This window comes from Hakea prostrata, chromosome 5 (assembly GCF_041222555.1).
Source record: "Hakea prostrata isolate BN-2017 chromosome 5, UWA_Hpros_2, whole genome shotgun sequence".
Taxonomy (NCBI): Eukaryota; Viridiplantae; Streptophyta; class Magnoliopsida; order Proteales; family Proteaceae; genus Hakea; species Hakea prostrata.
The window spans coordinates 11,235,273-11,254,299 of NC_142604.1; the positions used below are offsets into that span (position 1 = coordinate 11,235,273).

The following is a 19,027-nucleotide window of genomic DNA, read 5'->3' on the forward strand; positions in this document are numbered from 1 at the left end:
TTACAAAGCCTAAATCTTGTTTAATTCAAGTAATGGAAGGAAAACAGGAATCATGCATTGATTATCCATAGAAAGAGATAAGCACCTTCATCGATGAATTGAAGCTTCAGACTAAACCCTGTTACTCGAATGTGGGTGGAAAACACACTTCTTTAACGAGCCAAAAATGCTTTCCTTTGATGATGGAACGTGGTGAAGCGCTTAAATACAAGTTATCGGTGAGTAGAGGGAGCATTTTGAAGTGCCAAGGGAACCGAATCCTCCTAAGAAATATGAATTTGACTGGTTCGTAACCCGATCCGGAATGCAGATATTTCCAGATTACTAGGAAAGTTAAGAAAGTTGTGGTCATTTCCTCTAAATAGAGCCACACGTTTTGGTTTGAACGCTTCTGTTATATCAAACCGTATTTGAGACTTTCAAACCCATGCGAACTGTATGGATCAAAGTCAACCGGTTTTGGCCTAGTCACCCGCCAGATCCTAATACCTCTCAGAATTTGGTATCCGGAAATTAGCCACTTGGATATAGTCACATTTCAGGCTTACCAAGACACTTTTTAGAGCTTCATTTTTGGGATTAGCCGCTTAGCTTTAGTTACATTCCAGAGCTACCAATTAATAGATTTCTTGACCATCAGTTGTCAGCAAGATCTCCAACAGATACAAAGCACTCCATTTATAGTTGTATGTGTGCCATAGCATTAAATGCATCATACATATGCATCAACGCTTATTAGAAGATAAGATAAGTCAGCCTGCCAAAATCCTTCTAGATATTGCTTCCAGTCGGCTTGTCGGGAGTTTAAGATAAGATATCACATTTGGTGTCAACTTTTGTAAAAACCCGTACAGATCTTGTAAAGTGCACCAACAAGTTGCCTTTGCCTTGGTCCCTTCAATGAGATTCGTTGGGAATCGGATTTGGCCATCCTACAACTAGCATCTATCATCTTCAACTATAAAATAGGTCACTTAGACCCTTGTTTGGTAAGCCAAGCTAAGCCAAGTTAAGCTAGAAATAACTTCTACAGCCAAGAGTTTCATCTCTTCACGTGTTTCTCCTCCTTGAGAGGAACTGTGTTATCCAAAAGCTAACTTCACCATTGGAGGCGGCTTCCCATCCACAAAGGTTGCCCGCTCTCTCTTGGTTTCTTTATTCACAGATCCCTGATTTGATATCCTTCTTGGCTAAACCGACTCAGGAAGATTTGGGAGCAACAACTTCAAATCAAAATAGTATCATTCATCGGCTACCCAAAAAAAAAGAGGAATAGTATCATTTGCAGAAGGTGATGGTTTCAACACCATTTTCTAGCATTGATCTCATATGCTAACTTAAAATCTAGCTCTCTACCTGGGGTTATATTCAATCCATCCATTTTCTTGTGGATGTGTGATGTGTCCTTACATCATATCAAAAGGTTGAAGTTAAATTTTTTTTTTAATTAAATCACAATCTTTTGATGTGACTTGTGAATACGTCACATCCACAATGTCAGAAATAGATTGGATAAAAATCCCTGTCTACCTTCCTTCCTAGGCTAGGCTGACATTGAATTTGAATCTTACTTTATCAAAAATTTAATCATGTGAATTGAAAAAAAAAATTTGGTTTGGGGATTATTAATTTATTATTTATTTATGTACTAAGCGGGAGGAAGGGGTATTAAGATGTCAAACCGACGACCTCTTCACTAAGAGGTGTTGGTTTCACCACTAAAACAACTCTGCCTTGGGATTGATTTTTGGTTTTACTCTCAGCAAACTATGGTAATCGTGTCTTGTCAAAAAAAAAAAGGAAAAAAACAAACCATGGTAGTTGTGAAATATAAGCTGAATATGAGGAAGTTTGGAATTTAACTGGCTATGGCAGTACCTTATCATGTTACTTGGCTCTTTCACCTTATTCCTTCCTGGCAAAGCTATGTTTAGTAAAGATTCCATAAAAGAAGTGGTGATGTAAGTAAAGATTGGCAGGGCATCACCGCAGGAAAGTCAGTCCCCGTTACAGAGTTGCTCTTTTACTTGTTCTAAGTATTTTATATTATTCGAAAAAATTTGACCAGCATTAAACAAAACCTATATACATGAGAACCAACCAAGGTCAAAACAAATACAAAAGTAGATGGATTTCTCCAAATTTTTTCCCCCTCATTCTTTCGGATCTGGGGATGGTGGTTGGAGTGCAACTAAAATTGGGAAATGATGTAAAATAAAACGCCAACCATATAAGGACTCAGCTCACCCATCAGGTCTTAAGCATTGGTCTTGATACAGTCAATGTCTTGAGATGCACTGAGCTCATTGGAGAGCTACCAGTGCTCTTGGACAGCTTCAAATCTTGCACTGAGCTCTTTGAAGAGTTGTCAGTGCTTTCGGACAGCCTCAAACCTTGCTTGTCATTCTCGCCCACCCCAAATTCTTGGCTTCCGCTTCTTGTGGGAACCGGCCTTCTCCACTGGGTCTTGTCCAACATATCCCTATCTTCTTGAGAGAGTTGATGAGCCATTCTGGTTTTACTACTACTTATCGACGGAAACAAGTGTTGCTGGTTTTCAGGCTGTCGAAGTGGTGTCTTGATGTTGATTTTACTATTATCTAGCAATGACGATGAGCATTGCTGGTTTTCAGTCTGTAAAAGCTGAGGCACAACCTTGGTATTGGTTTTACCATTGTTATTCCCTGTGGAGCTTTGCTGGTATTTAGTCCGTAAAACCAGGGATTCACCACCATTTTTCCCAATATTATGCTCTTGAGATGAGCTTTGATGGGTTTCAGGCTGTAAAAGAAGAGTTCCACCAATGGTTTTACCATTGACAGGTACAGGGGATGAGTTTCGACCAGTTTCAGGCCGTAAACGTTGAGCTTCGCCTTTGACATACCCTGGAGATGAGCCTTGCTGGGTTACAGGCCTTGAGAATTGGCCATTTTGTGATGGGGATCGAACATGAAAGAGTGGCCTAAATCCATAATCTCTGCTTCTCATTTGACTTATCAGACGATGCAGCCATGTTACCAGGTCAAGGATATAAAGCTCTGTCTTATCCCTGTCTGCATGGTAGAGTGTCTGAAGACGCAAGAGATTGGTAGGTCTAGATTTCTTCTTGATTTCGGAACTGTCAGTCCATAAGAACCACTGTTAAAATTCCTAGAGATGGATGCTGTTTCTCCATTTTTAGGAACACAAACAGAAATTATGTTGATCCAATCAAGAAGGAACAGATGAAAGAAAAAGAACAATGAGGAACAGAGAAAGAACATGACAAAGGGAAGGCTGACATTGAAGTCTCAACTGACCTATTGTTTGCCCATTCTCCAACCCAGCCGAAAGATTTATGTGCTCTGATTCGTATTGCAACAAGTCAAGAAGAAAACAAAGAAAAGGTAAGCATATGCATACAATCCTAGAAGTGAAAGTAACCAGAATAAAGAAAGATATCTTCCCAGTTACCCCCACAAAGAAAATCTAGAAGAAGAGAAAGGGGAGGGTGCTGTGAGCGGGTGGGGGTTGGCAAGCAACAGATAACAAGGAAACTAACGTATGTTCCATATATAACAAAAAGTAGGTAAGGGACCTACTTGGTTGTATTTGAAGCTACAGGGACAAGCCACCTTAGTGTTTTTTCCATCTCATCTTTGATCTGAGAAACTGTGAGCTGCAGGCATGCACATGGACTTGCAGTCATAAATATACATGCTTACAAGAGAAAAACTTAAGGAAAACAAACACTTGTTGATCAGCTTTTTCATGTGTGCAACCAAGATGGGCAACAAAAATTTTCCACATAGGCTTCCTTTATTTGCCCTTGGCATGCACCTTGGGGAACCAAACCACCCATTGCCCAAACGCTAATCAAATACAAGTTCGAATGACTTGTTCAAGGAAGGTAAATTTCAACATAGATGAAGCATACCTCTTCCTTGGCCGGAAATGACTGTAATCGAGAACGTAGAACTCCTTTAACACCTGGTGGCAATGCATGATACAGTGTATCCCTTGCATTAGCAGGAAGAGAACTTCGTCGAGACACCTAGCACACAGAAAGAGAAAATAGATCAGCATCAAGCTGCATTGTGGCACTTCTTAGGTTTGAGGTTTATCTTATTAATTTTGACTCTTAGCTTTGAGGTTTATTAATCTAGTCTTGACAGATATAACTATTAACCTGTGGAAGTACCAATCTGAATTTTTTTAACAGAACTTCAGTTTCATATTTTTCCGTGGTGATTATGGAATTGTTGTTTTTACTGACCTGTTTTTAGTTGGTTATATTGCATTAGGATGTTCTGAAGGCTAAAGATTAAAGAACCACACAAGTTTGAAGGACAAATAAACCTTTTCCCAACTAGATGGGTCAGATACACAAATACTGTTTGTCATTCGATTATATTTCAAGCAATTCCCATATGCTTGAAATGTTAATGGATTTCTGAAGCTAACAGACAAAGAAGAGTTCATCAGCCTTTTTCAAGCAAAGCAAATAAACAAGGCCACCTATGGAATAGAGTAACTCAACTCCTCAAGGAGAAGGGGAACATTGGCCAAGCTAAGGAGCATATACATGTATGAGGCTGTAAAACTTAATCTTTTTCTCTGCTCCCCCCCCCCCCCAAAGAAGAAAAACAAAAGGAAAGAAGAACAAGGAACCTTATGTTTTTCAATAGTGGAAGGATCTTTTGAAATTATTACATAGATCATGTTGTCTGAATTTCAGTAGCCAGAAATATATGTTATACAATATGAACCTTGCTCACAATCCAATCAATGATAGAGGGGTAGTCCTAAAATGTTCTAAAAACATGATTTATGGAGCTGAAAATTATGGAGTGAGAAAACAATGTTGACGAACTTAGTGTAGCTCTGAAATGAGGGCGTTAAGATGAATGAGAGGTAAAACTAGAAAAGATCAAAAGAAGGAATGAAAACACTGGAACTAATCCAGGATCTGTTCCTATATATGGTAAGTTCAAGGGAGTCATATTAGGGTAGTATGGACATGTCGTTTGAGGTTTCGTATGGACATTTGCAGTGGAGGATTTGAATGTTCTAGTAAAGAAAGAAGAGCTTAAGAATGTAAATGAGTCAAAACCCAGCTATCTGGGTAGCACTCAGATGTATGGTGTAGAATGGTAACATTTTCTTATTTCTACTTCTAAAATCATTGGAGGCACTACTATGACTTACACCCTCAATGCCCAGTTGAAGAGTTGTATGACCAACATAGTTAGAATACCATGTTGGACCTGTAAATTCATGTCCATGGTTCATAATTGTACTATGTCATGATCATAAGTACATGTGTTTGTGAATACTAGTTACTTTTGTAACCTCCCTCTTAGTTGAAAATAGGAAAACATCAGAGAGTGAGTATATGAACCATGTTATACACTAATTGAGTGGATGAATTGCCATACTTACAATGTTATCTATCTGAGTGATGACACTGGAGTAATGCAATGCAAGACCACATACGCCTAATCTTTGAGATTTGTGAATTGGATCCTTGCTAATCAATGCTGCATGTGCCAGAACTCAGAAAACATTAGAAATTGTTGGAAGAGTACAAATCTAATATGTCTTACAAAGGAAATGTGGTTAAACTGTCAATGAATGTAACGTTTTTCTTTCTCCATCTTTTTTGATTACTTGGTAGCAATAATCACTTCTACCAAAAAAAAATGGTAGCAATAATCACATTCATTCAGTGAGTATCAACAACAGAAACAATTTTTTTCCTGTAAACTCTTAGAAAGACCTTCTAGAGTATTGTTTAAACTTCAGATTACAATTAGCTAAAACCTTTGATAAAACATGATTAGTTTTGAAGCACAGAAAGGGACCAATTTCATCTAATTAACCAGGGTTTTTATAAATGCAAACATAGAAGAAATAAGATTTAAGGTAGAAAATTGAAAAAGGAAAAGCACTTGCAGATCAACTACACAAATAATAATGCTTTTAAATTGGTACTGTAAAATCATTGAACTAGTACTTCTGTCAGCTGAAAAGGCAGCTTAGTATCTTTGTGGCCTAACAAGAAGAATATGATGCTCATAGATGGAAGGGGTGGAGAATCTTAGAGGCTAGAGCAGTATGAAACCAAACTACTTCCATTATAATATAAACTGGACTTAGTTAACAACTCTTTTATATCAAAATTACGTTCTTTGTATAGAATGGAGGTTACACGTGAATCCTAAAACAAAGAGACCAAGCAACTAATTATTCTAACACAACTCAATTTTAGATGTAATTACTATAGCATTCCAGGAAGAGAAAAAATTCAATCTTGCAACATTAAAAGAGAACCTATAAGGAAAGGTTAAACATGGAGCTGAATATTATGATGATCCCATAAGTTCAATCAAATTTTAGTATCATTATTCAAAGTTCAAAAGAAAATAATTAAAATTTTGATTCATGATATTTTACGATGAAAAAGAATTTAGACAACAGCATTTGTGACAAACAACATATTTTTTGAAATTTTTTTAGAGATAACAAACAAGAAAAAAGAAACGCTATTAACCTTAGAATTAGTTCCTCAAGTACTTGGCACAAGGATACTTACGCATCCAACCTAAAAAGAATAATGCATGGACCAGCACAGAACTATCCTAAAATTTTACAATTTGTAAGGACCAGCATAGTACGAACTCTCCTAAGATTTTGCAATACTTATGAATATAAAGAAAGCCGTAGGTTTGAAACAAAATATTTCACTAGGAAATTAGGTTGCTTTTGATACAATACCATTGATCCAGTGCCCTTATTCCCAGGATGATGGTGGGTTTAAATACAACATTCTTTCTGTACCAACTCAATTGCCACTATTTTTGATTGGCTACAAAGTACAAATCCTGTTACACAGATCTCCATCCAGCATTCTACTACATATAGACACATATTCTGTGAAATGATAAGCATCCATATCTTTTCTCCCTATTTCAACCCACATTTTCACTCCTTGTTTTAGTCCTATAATTACTCCCCAGCGCATTTATGATCTTCAGTGCAAATGTTTGAAACCAAGAAATTAAGTATTAGTATGGACATCATATCAGGAAACTGGATATAACAAACATCCTGGGGAGATGCTGGTTAAGCATTAGTACATGCAAAAGTAGTGGTTTTAAGCATAAAATACTGTAAATAAATCTGTGAGAACTGCCTATCCTAAAAGCTTGATCAGTTAAGGGCCACAACAATGTATATCATCCCCGACCATGGTGTATGCAGGCCCACACACAGTGACACGGCTCTGCACATGAGATCATCACATGCTGGCGCCATCTGAATCAAGGGAAAGGGTACAGCATACAACACAAATAAGTGTCCAGGTCACAAACAGGTGGAGAGACAGGTAGAAAAAGATTTCTAGCCTAGGTACTATTGGACAGTTGCCTGACTTTTATATCAAACTTGCTTCAATTTTATATGTTATCACAAATCAACATTCAAAAATAGAAAAACAATCAGATATAAAGAGAATTAAATGCATCCATGAGAACTACTGTGAGAAAACATGGTGTTGGGCAACAAAAAGCACAGGCTACAATTCCAGGGAAGGGTGATCATGCATGTACAGATGAATGTACTAAATCATTTTATCAAATCCAAGAGCTAAAATGAACTATTTAATTGTGAGCACTTACCATTGTTTCCAAAGGCTTCCATGATCTCTTCATGAATAAAAGTAACAATGTCAACAAGCTTTCCCATGACCTACAGTGGATTCCATTTCATAAATCCAAATATCATTAAGGTTGTCAATCACAAACAAATTTTTACTGACTTCCTCAGTAAGGTACGATAGAATTTTTTTTCTTTGAAAAAGGAGTTAACTATATGTAATGGCTTTGAAAGAAAACCAAATGGGGATGGAAAATGAATTCCACTGAAAACTTATCCAATAAACATTGACTCTTCTCTTAATAAATAATGACTGATGCAAGTAACAAATACCTCTTCCAAATTTTTTGACCAAAGAGACTTCTTCTCCAAACTCCTCACAAGTTTTCTTTGATGTTTTAGTTCACTTTGCAATATCATAAGATTATCTCCTACAAAACGAGATAAAATAGCTAACTCATTATAAATTATTCCCTATTGGTATGGATCATAGAGTCTTTAACCAATCAATGGAGTACTGGTACAACATACAAAAAGAGATTCACAAATATATTTTTCCCACATTGACATGGAAAAGGAAGTAAAGGAACCACCCTAAAACTAAGAGCTAAAACAAAACAAAAACAAAAACGAAAAAAGAAGTATAAACAAGTTGCTACAGAGGGACATGTTGAACCAACAAAATAGAAACAGGGGGGAAATCGTAAGCTTTAAAAGTAAATATTTTAAGAAAAAGAAATACTAAGAATTCCATAGGGTCTATTGTATGAAAGTTCCAACATAAGCAATTGAATCCATTACTATGTTGATATGTCTCAACTCAATAAATTTTGCAGTTCCTAAACATTTAATACAACACTAACTAACATAGAAACAATAAAGACAATAGGACACAAAAATTTGTTAGAATTTGGATCAGATGCATTTACTGTTCTCAAGTTCTTGAGTAGGCAGCATTGGAAAATATCAGAGGTGAAGCACTTTGATGCATTCAAATTATTAAATCACACAAATTATTCAGGTCCCAACTCTTTGATTCATTTTTCTTTATAGTTAACATATGTGAAATAAATCAGTTTGCACATCACTGAATGCCTTTAATCCTCTAGACGTATGATACTACAGGACCTCTCCAAGTTCAATCACAGATCCACACTGCAACGCCACAGAATGAAGCAGCTTTATGAGCGTATAACCATTTTGTCAAACTTTTTCATTCTACGAAAACAAAATCTGTGTACAATGCTTCTTAAAATAAACTTAATCCCATAATTCTGGATAAGCATATTGCAAAATGATGCTTCACAACTTAAAAATTCATCTTGTCTGGTTTTCCACTTGCATCTTTTTAGTTTGTATGCATCGTCTTGAAAACTGAAAAGTGAAACATTCCTCCAAGCCCTCATGCCAAAAATGTTACCACCACCCAACTGATGAGGACAGAATTTTTAAGGGTTTCTTGGCTGAATTCAATATTTAGTTTTCTCAGACCACCTCTATCGATGAGATTACATGCAATTTATATTAGATCAAAAAATTGTCACTGACACATATTTACATAATTTATTAATTTAATATTAGAGTAATTTTATATGTAGCTTTATGTTTGACAATAGTGAAAGAATCTTATCCAAAATTGCAGGCTTGCAGCTAATAATTTTTTTATTTTTGACAAGATCCAAAAAGCCAGCTGAAAAAGTTATGAAGCAGTGCTCAACACACATCTTTGAAAAATCATGGTTAAGAGATTCAACCTCCTTCGGTGAGATGCAGGGATTCTAATTCATCCACCTTCTGTCGATAATCTTGTTCAAATCTATCCAGTGCATGTAACTCATGGTACAATTCCTACAAATGAAAATTTTTGCAAATGCAGGAAACCAGTGTCAGAGGAGAAGTGTAATAATAAATAAATTGTGCTTCCGTCATCTGTATAGAAAATCATCCAATGTGTGGCAGAAAAAGAACAAATGTCTCACAATATAATGTTCAGTATAGTTGTAGAATTATGTGAACAATAAAAACCAACTTTATTGTAAGGTACTAAGCTGACAACTTCAAAGAAGCATCAGATTAAGATGTTAATCACATATTTTCAGAATCATCTACAAATGAAACAGACATTCATAAAGTTAACCATTTGATCCCAATAAAATCTAGAGATGAATAAAGATACTCTTATGTGGTGGGAAAAGAGTATAATAGTATATGCAATTAATGACTGGTTTAATCACTGCATGGAAAAATGGAAAAAACCTTTCAAGGAGGTAATTAAATATGCTGCACTCTCACCATCAGTCACTTAATTTCCAGAGGTCATGGTCAGCCAAATGTGTGCTCACTTTGTACAGCAGATACAAAGGTATCAATTGCTTTGGAATAGCGTGTGTATATTGCACACATGTAAGTAATCTATGATATCAGGCATACAGCAATTGGAAAACATGAGCATCCTGGAAACTAGGAAGCCGAGGCCTATCTTTATTGAACTAATTATTAAATTAAAGCTATAACTATTTCTCATCCTTACAGTTAAAAGGATCAATGCTCATCTCAAAAAATTATCCCAATTTTCTCTTCACAATACCAACATTAAAAACAGAGTAATGTCGACTGAAACCCCCCCCCCCCCCCCCCGCCCCCAAACAAAAGGAAAAAAAGAAAGAATGAGTATTTTTCTTCAAAGCAAAATGTCTTAGTGTTACAAGGCTTCAAACGTGGTTCTCACTAATTAGAGGACTTGAAAGATATTGTAAAAGACAAAATATGCAGAAGATGAGTGAGAATACAATTGACGCATAAAGCTTGTCAATACCCTCCATTATGAGGTACATAACAACCTATAATGTATTAGATATAGCAGAAACTCATCCACAACGGTTTCTTTTCTCTGAAATAGAATCTAATTCAACAGCAAACTTTATAACTAGACCACAGCAAAGTTAATAGTTACACAGTATTGATTCCACAAACAACCTGAGATGAACAACAGGAGAATAACATACACAAAAATTTGAGCACTATAATGGAAATGAAATATACTTACAGCAGTATTCAGAGCCAAAGTTGCTAGTTCATGCATTGTCATTTCTACCTCTTCTTTGATCTGGCTGTGGATTGTGGCATCTGAATCCAGCCTGTAAATTTGAGGCATTCAACGAAATATGTTCCTTCCATCAGTAACCATCAGGGATTTAATTTTTTAAATTTGAAAAGCTATTAAGTATCCAACTTACTTTTGAAAACAGCGACCAAGGTTGTGCCATTGTGGATCTTTACATAGGTTTCCAAACCGAAATACTTCTCCGGAGAACACCTCCCACTCCTCCCTGAAAAACAAGCAAAGGAATTAAGACGACAAAAGAAGAGAGGTAATGAAAATTAATATATAAATGGAAAGGCAATTGGATAGAATCCTTAAATTTGTAAGTAAAAGACTTTGACAAAATTACATAAGACTAGAAATATAAAAGGAGGACCAAAGCTTCAAAGCTCGAGCTCTCAAAAAGTCATCCCACACCTTTTGTCAGAAGCTGCAATCCTTAGCAACTCCTCCATATCTGTCGACACTAGGCATTGCACTCCATCTGAATGTAGAATCTCCTTTTTCAGGAACTGGATATTTTCCTTAGATAGAGATTGCAAAAGGTTTGCACCTTTGACAATTGTATTAGCTACTTCAAATGCCAAGATGGATATTTTGTTCTTTCTGGAAGTCATCCCAGAAACAAATCTAGTACTGCCATTCAAATTTGACATGCTGCTTCCGAGTGTGTCTAAGACCTCAACAGCCCTCTCTAGTCCAACAAGTCGAGCTCTTCCCAAAATTGAACCCATATGTGGTACCTACAAAAGGTAAAACAATTAAGGTTGACCCACAAACTTTGCCCTTCAACAAGAAAATAATACACAGTGCCAAAACTATTTTATGGATGTCATATACAGTCACATAAATAAACACCAAGGCACAGATATTCTGGGTGTAGGTGTGGACCTGGACACCATGGTCAGTGGACCACAGTTTTGGCCTAAGGTCAAGGCATCAAACCAGCCTCTCAGCAAAAATTTCTGAGGTAAGACTGCATAAGAAAATTGCCTCCCCAGACTCTTTTTATGTGGAAGCCTTCAGGACCAAGTTTGCCATCTTTTTTTTTTTTTTGACTGGTATGTATATTCCCCCCCCCCCCCCCCCCCCAGCTAAATAATATAGTAACATCATTGACATAAGTTGCTAAGAGATTGAAATCTATTGGTGAAGCAACTGTTTAGTGCTTTTATTCATAGGTTTGGATTGATATGCTGTTGAGTTGGCCTTCTGGTGAAATGATAATGAAGATTTGTAATGTTTAGCACAGAATGGATTTATTACTCATCCGTCCCCCTGTTTTTCTTTCTCCTTTTCTTTTTATTAAATAATTCCAAAATTTTCAATGATCCCAAAGGCAAACAAATGTGGGACAAGATGGAACTCTAAAAGGAAGACCCAAAAACAGGGGGGAGTGAGAGGAAAAAAAGATGCACAGAAAAGAGGAGCTGACATGAGACATCCAAAAAAATGAAGTCCAGGGAATCAGCCTTTGCTTCCCACAACCCCATTAGAATCATCCACCTCTATCTTTTATGGACCAATCCATGAAGGAAACCTTCAATGGTTATACAGCTTGTCAGCTTCATATACAACAACTGGCATCCCCAAAAAGAAATTAAAACAGAAAGACCCAGAACAAAAAGAGCTAGAATTGGAGATCATGATCAGACTTAACTGGGAAAATTTTCCATTCAACACTTGCATTCCCTCAACAAATAAATGGTTTGATCCCTTACTTCATTTGCTACCAGAAAACAAGCACCCAAAAGCTTGCCATGGACTTATGGAAAAAACAAATGATACTTTTCCACTCCCATGTCTTTGAGGGAAAGAAGGTCCACAGATTGGAAAACTAAGGAGAACTTCCTAAATAAAGGATCACCCTCTTCGATTATGTCTTACCTATTCCAGTTTCAACAAAAACAATCTATATCATCCTTACGGGAAAAGAAGCTCATTATTGAAATATACTTATCTACAACCATTTCTCTTCTATAGAACAATCTGAATGATTTTACCACAAATGTTGCTCATATTTCGATTGAACCCAGAAAGGGAGCTTCTAGAATGGTAGCAGAGTTTACCATTATCCTCATCTCATAAAGGTGAATTAAGTTACAAAAATTTCTTGTAGAGAACTGCAGTTGGAAGGTATGATGTGGCTCTCATTAGTTGCTCATCATGATTTTAAGTGATTGAAATCTATCTTATTAAATAGATTAGGAAAATGATCGATGCATTATGAAGATATCATCATCACGAAACTAAAAAATCATTGACAGTGAAAACGAATAAAATGTAAAGAGAAGAAAGGTAAAGAAATATAGGAACTACCTTGGTGGACACTGCCCTTCTTGGTGGCGCCGGCTTTAATTCAGACGAGAAAGGTAATGGAAACTCGCAAGAATCGTCTTTTGACTGAGAAAAGTCATAATCATCCAAATCAGAGAACGGTAGATCATCGTTTGACTCCTCTCTGCAGCTCCTAATCCTTTTGACCTTTTCAGGATACTTGCAACCACCATCGTTCCAGTTTACTGGACATCTGCCGGGTGATCCAGCAGAACAGACCCCTCCCATTGCACTTACAAGACGAAAATTTTAACAGAAGAACCTCCGAAATGACAAATTAAATTAACAAATCACAATTCAAACCAGAAACCTTAAGAACAAATTTCCAACTCTTCACAAAGGAGTAGCAGGCAACGACTGATCAGAGCAATCCACTGAATGCCATGAAACCAAAAAGATATGCGAGTTGCAACAATTATCCGGATCAGAAACCCTAGAATGTTGGCGATAGAAATCGAGGAGAATAAAACAATCTGAAAAAGAAGAAACTGTCGTTCCCGTCGAAGCAATAGTTGGAAGAGGAAGAGAGAGAGAAATCTGAAAGAAAAAAATTTTGTTGGATTTGTGTTGAGCTTCAACTCATATTGTTTATCATAGAGGGGTAGGTATCTCGAGCATCAAGAATGAAAGTTGAATTGAAATATTCAATCACCGCTGCTGATGCTTCGACAGGTTGTGAACTGCGAAGCGCGAAAAGGACTCTAGTTCTTATTTCATACATGTAAGAATCCCGCCGTCCGGTTTGGTTCGTACGTAATTTCAAGAGTACAGGTCTGTCAATTTACCATCTTACCCTTACCTGGTAAATTTCTTGGATTCTGTTTTCTGTCTAAATTACCAATAATAGTTGTTATTAAATTAATCTGATATTGATTGGTCAACGCGTCTGAGATTGAAAGGCGGTTTTATTGTATTTAATTAACCATGGTTTGACCCGGTATTTGATAATATGAAAGGAATCTGAACCAACCTGAACCAGTGAGAAGTCACATTTACCCGGTCTGGTCCAACTACAATGGAACTAATTTATCCCCGGCTCAAACATAAGCCACGCGTGCGAATTTATATATATTTGGAATGTGACTATTACATGTATCATCAGGGAGAATGGACCATTGACCTATTCACAGAGATGTTAAGCATTGTCAACGGGTCAACTCTTTGATCCAAGTGATATTGATAATCTCGAGGAAGATGAGTAAATTTTCTGCCTTCTTCAAAGCAACAATTATCATATAGTGTTCAAAACATTGAACATATGGGAGTCAAAAGGACATGTTAAGTGTCTAATCAATGCATTAAAAGATTCAAACCTAATGAAACAACTGAGTCAATTCCTTTAACCTCTATCATACTAGGAGCCTAGGATGGTCTAATCTAATGTAGAAGCATCTAAATGAGCCCCATTAAACATCTAGATGATTTCATGATAAGCGATTCTCATTTGGTATACATTTGTTTATGGGACAGATGATACGGACAACACGGATATTTAGAAACCGAATTTGTCAAACACGCTGGTTCAATTTTAAATTTTTGGAACAATCTTCGCTTACGGATCACCTGCATTACCATGTGACGGAAATTTAATTTGTTTTGAATGTATTTAATAATGTTGTAACATTTCAAAGAAAACGGCTGGAGAACATTTTCACATTTGCAGAGTTGAAAAAATAAAATAATAAAACCTCAGTAATTATTTACTTTCACTCAATTTGGCCAGACAAGACAAGCACAGTAAATAAAAAATATGAGAGGGCATTATTGTCAGACTACAAGATGCCAGTTAGGTGAGGTCAAAGTTAAAAGGCATTTCGACCCGAGAGAGAGAGGGAAAGGGAGAGAAGAGAGTTTTATATTTTAGTGGTTTGACTTATTAGAGAAAAAAATAACGAAATTAAAAAAAAAGTCTACGATTTAAAAATAACGAACATGATTGATGACACAGGTAAGAATATAAAAAGAAGAGTGGAATCGGCCGGCGACGTTTCGTTTGTTCACATGGCTTACGAAGTTACACAACGCTATTCGCCATGGAAAACGCCAATCACTGAAGAGATCGAAGAAAGCTTCAAGGTTCAGACTTTCAGTTTTGCACTTCTGCCCTTTGGGAAGAGGAGAGGAGAACGAGTCACGCGGCAGGCCTTGCTTGCTGGCTTGGCACCATAAAACGGGTCGCTGGCAGCTTGAAATGACTGTTCTACCCATGACCCTTCATGAGGATAGAAAGTCATAACTATTATATATACCATCTAGAAGAGTCAAACTTATCGAGGAAAATGTTCAATTCTCTACCTATAGAGATACACTGCCCCTCAACCCGCAAGAATACATTCTTTACGTTTTGCCCTATCGTTTGTCTTCTCGTTCTGTAAAGATAGATACCATTAGTTAATTCACATACTTAGAATAGGAATGTTAGGGTTTAGGGTTTAGGATTTAAGCAGAATGTTGCTTAAGACCTTATAACTTGAGTATCTAGTTTGCAATATCCAAACCGTTGCTTCCAGCTGTTAGTATTTATAGAACAACGTTAAGTTCTACAGTTAATTTGACTCTCCCACAAAGGTCCATTACATTGTTGGATCATAATTAATCTGATAGCTTATATTAGAATACATGTTATACAACAACAACAACAATAAGCCTTGTCCCAATAAATGGGATCAACTACATGGATTCTTGCCCTCCAATCAGTTCTGTTCAAAGTCATGCTAGATACAAGACCTAAGCTATACATATCATTTCTCACCACTTCTTTTAAGGTTATCTTAAGTCTACCCCTAGCTCTTCTAGGTCCTTCAATATGGATTATATCACTTCTCTCGTACAAGGGCATTTATAGGTCTCCGTTGAACGTGGTTGTGCAACCTCAAACGACTTTCTCGAAGCTTATCACTTATGAGAGTAACTCCCAGACCAACTCTAATATGATCATTTATTATCTTATCCATCCTAGTTTTCCCACTCATCTATTTTAGCATCCTCATTTATGCTACATTGTGTTTATCTATATGATTCTTTTTAACAGCCCAACACTCTGCACCGTACATTATAGCTAGTCGAACAACGGTCCTATAAAATTTTTCTTTAAGCTTTAATGGAATACAGTGATCACATAAGACTCCGGACGCACTTCTCTACTTCATCCACCCTATATTAGAATACATGTTATGTATAATTCAAATACATAAACCATATTTGAGTATAACTTCAATGCCTCAACAAGGGATAAGTTGGATTGACCTAAACACAACCTTCATGTGAAACATTTTTCTCCGGACAAAATTATGGTTCTCAACCAATGGTCAAATGATCCTAAATCTTATCCAAAAACAATAGAATAATCCTAATTTTTTATTTGAATGTATATTAATGGAAGGGCAAGAGAATATTGCTTGATCACATGACCTTTATATTATTTTAAGAGTAGTAGTCATTCACCACCTGGAAGTCTAGATAAAATGCGTGCGACCAAGCTGCATTTTTTTCAATTCTCCTCATATATAATTATGGTAATTTTTTTGTTGGATTATTATACTTAGTCAATAACTCTTATTCTGCTCATTTAATCATAAAATATAGATGTGGACATACATACATATGGGAAATGACAGTAACCGGCTCGGAAAATTCAATTCTGAATAAAAAAAATTATTATTTTTTAAATAGAAAAATAATAAACATTTTTCTGATATTTTGTGACAAAACAATGAAGATGAGAAAATGCTTCTCCCTAAAAACTCGTCAATTTGCAAAGAAATATGAAATTACTTGGCGGCACGTGCCAACGGCCAAGTCCGAGTTCTCAAAATGGCCAGGATCACGTGTTTTGGATCCGATTCCATTCATCCTCTGTTTCCACATTTCTCAAGAGTCAATGAGTGAAGACTTACAACCACTCTCTCTGTCCGATTAACCGGCATGAATCCGGTTGTCACCGGCTTGGAGTTGTTAATTGCTGTGAGCTAGCACTGCCAGTTAATTTTTGTCCAAAGTACGAGATTAGAACATAAACTATAATGTGAAACAACTGGGAAAGAAAATGTTTGGTAGATGGGAAAAGTGAAGGTGAAAGATTATAATCCAATGAATAATAAATAATCCAATGGTCACCAATAAAGTTTAACTAAGAATTAAATCTAATGAATCTCCAAAGTTAAGCTTAAGAGAAAAAACAGAAGAGTCAAAATTGGGATAAATTTTAGGGTATGTTTGGTTACTTGAGTTTGAAAATTTCAAGAAATTTAGAGATTTCAAATCTATAGAATTCAAATCTATAGAGTCATGATTCATAAAATTAACTATTTGGTTAGCCTAAATTTTTTGAATGAGATCTGTAGATTCATCTTGAATACGTCTAAGGAGTCATGATTCAAATGTTTAACGCTTTTATAGTAGGGGTAAAATTTCTGGATTTCACCTCATACCCATAAATCTACAGATATACGTTTTTAGTGTAAAAAGGTGAATCCCTAGATTTCATGAATCCGGGGATTCACAAAACCAAACGGGTATAAATCTCCCATTTATGAATCCAAAGATTTCAAATCTTTGGATTCATGTAACCAAACAGACCCTTAGGAATTAGATTCAAATCTTAATTAGGGTTTATTGGTGACCGTTGGATTATTAAATGTCACGTGTCACAATCCTATATATGAATTACAGGGAATTGCAGGGGGTGAAAATTGTAGATGATGTGATGTATCAAAAGTCAAAATTAAAGACTACCATGCAGGGTTGGTTGGTTGGTAAAACCAACAACTCTCAGTGAAGAAGTCGTGAATTTGATTCATGACATATTATGTAATACTCCCATCCCAATATATATATATATATATAATATATATATATATATATATATATATATATATATAATAAAAATAAAAAGTCAAAGGATACATGACTATTAAAAGAATTTGAAATTTATAAATGAAAAAGTGGTTAAGCAAAAGTAAAACAAGCATTAGCTCTTGTTTGGGGTTCAACAAAACCTATCAGAACAGAATGCTAAAGGCATAGTCGCCTATGCAATGATCAAGGAAGTCTTGGGTTCGTACGTTTGTTTTCCATTCCACCACGCCTTCATCTTCTTTCCTCCCTTCCCATCCTTGGGCCTAGGGTTCAAGTCTTTGTGATTAAAATGTCATTATTTTTTTAATTAGCATTTTCCTCTATTTGAAAATTAAGGAATCTAGATCTTGTACTTGTAAAATTTGGTACATAATGATATTATCCTTTTTAACTGATAGATTTTTTTTTTTAAAATTAAGGAGTTTAGGTATATAATTGTACAATTAGGTATATAACATTAGAAGAGTTAATCACATAGAATCTGTAAAAGAAGTGATTTCATATTCTTCTTTCTTTTTTCTTTTCTGGAAGCTGAAGTTCATCCAGGCCAACTTGTGTGCACCTTGATAACATCCTCAAGGAGACACTGTCTGCAAATATTGAACCTATAACTTCTCCACTGAGAAATATAAATCTCTACCACTCTACCAATCTTGCATTAGTATGCATTAGATTCTATGTGATTGGTAAGCAAAGTATCTAATTACTTCATCCTATAGATATAGGATTTAACTTCGAGAAGTTGACTCTCATATCATGGCAACCACGAAAAAGAGATGTCAAACTGAAATGACGAAAATTTATTCTTAAAAATTACGGCTAACTGTACTTAATTAGTTGTAAATCACATAAAATTAGCATGATATCATGATTTCGTCATTTGTGTTATGTCATTATTGTCCCCATCAGACTTTCCAGCCCATCTAATGATAAAACCCAATGGACACCTTTTTTTATTTGAGAGAAATCTGAAATGCTGAAACATGCAAACATATCAATATATGGTATATGCTCTCATTTTTTAACTAAGCCAACATTCAAACGTGCTCACCACTTCCTCTAACATATTTATGTCCACATATTATGTACCAAAAA

General features: G+C 35.9%; 1 protein-coding gene across 1 annotated transcript; it reads right to left on the bottom strand.

Moving 5' to 3' along the window:
• Positions 1 to 1,842: 1,842 nt before the first annotated feature.
• Positions 1,843 to 13,775, bottom strand: LOC149015098 (protein PSK SIMULATOR 2-like). Its single transcript, XM_089155932.1, has 12 exons — positions 13,058 to 13,775; positions 11,156 to 11,481; positions 10,872 to 10,964; positions 10,682 to 10,772; positions 9,390 to 9,483; positions 7,969 to 8,066; positions 7,659 to 7,728; positions 5,422 to 5,519; positions 3,917 to 4,033; positions 3,582 to 3,658; positions 3,300 to 3,344; positions 1,843 to 3,118 (listed from the first exon to the last, which is right to left on the bottom strand). Exons 1-12 carry the CDS (start codon positions 13,301 to 13,303, stop codon positions 2,251 to 2,253), a joined length of 2,223 nt encoding a protein of 740 aa, XP_089012058.1. The 5' UTR covers positions 13,304 to 13,775; the 3' UTR covers positions 1,843 to 2,250.
• Positions 13,776 to 19,027: the final 5,252 nt, after the last annotated feature.

What these genes read in the sequence shown, in the direction of transcription:
- LOC149015098 (XM_089155932.1), bottom strand. Translation starts at nt 13,303, where the DNA reads ATGGGAGGGGTCTGTTCTGCTGGATCACCCGGCAGATGTCCAGTAAAC. An exon ending in CCTGCATCTCACCGAAGGAG is followed by an intron (nt 8,067 to 9,389) that starts GTTGAATCTCTT and finishes CTCGTTTTGTAG; the next exon opens with GAGATAATCTTATGATATTG. An exon ending in GGAAGCCTTTGGAAACAATG is followed by an intron (nt 5,520 to 7,658) that starts GTAAGTGCTCAC and finishes TGGCACATGCAG; the next exon opens with CATTGATTAGCAAGGATCCA.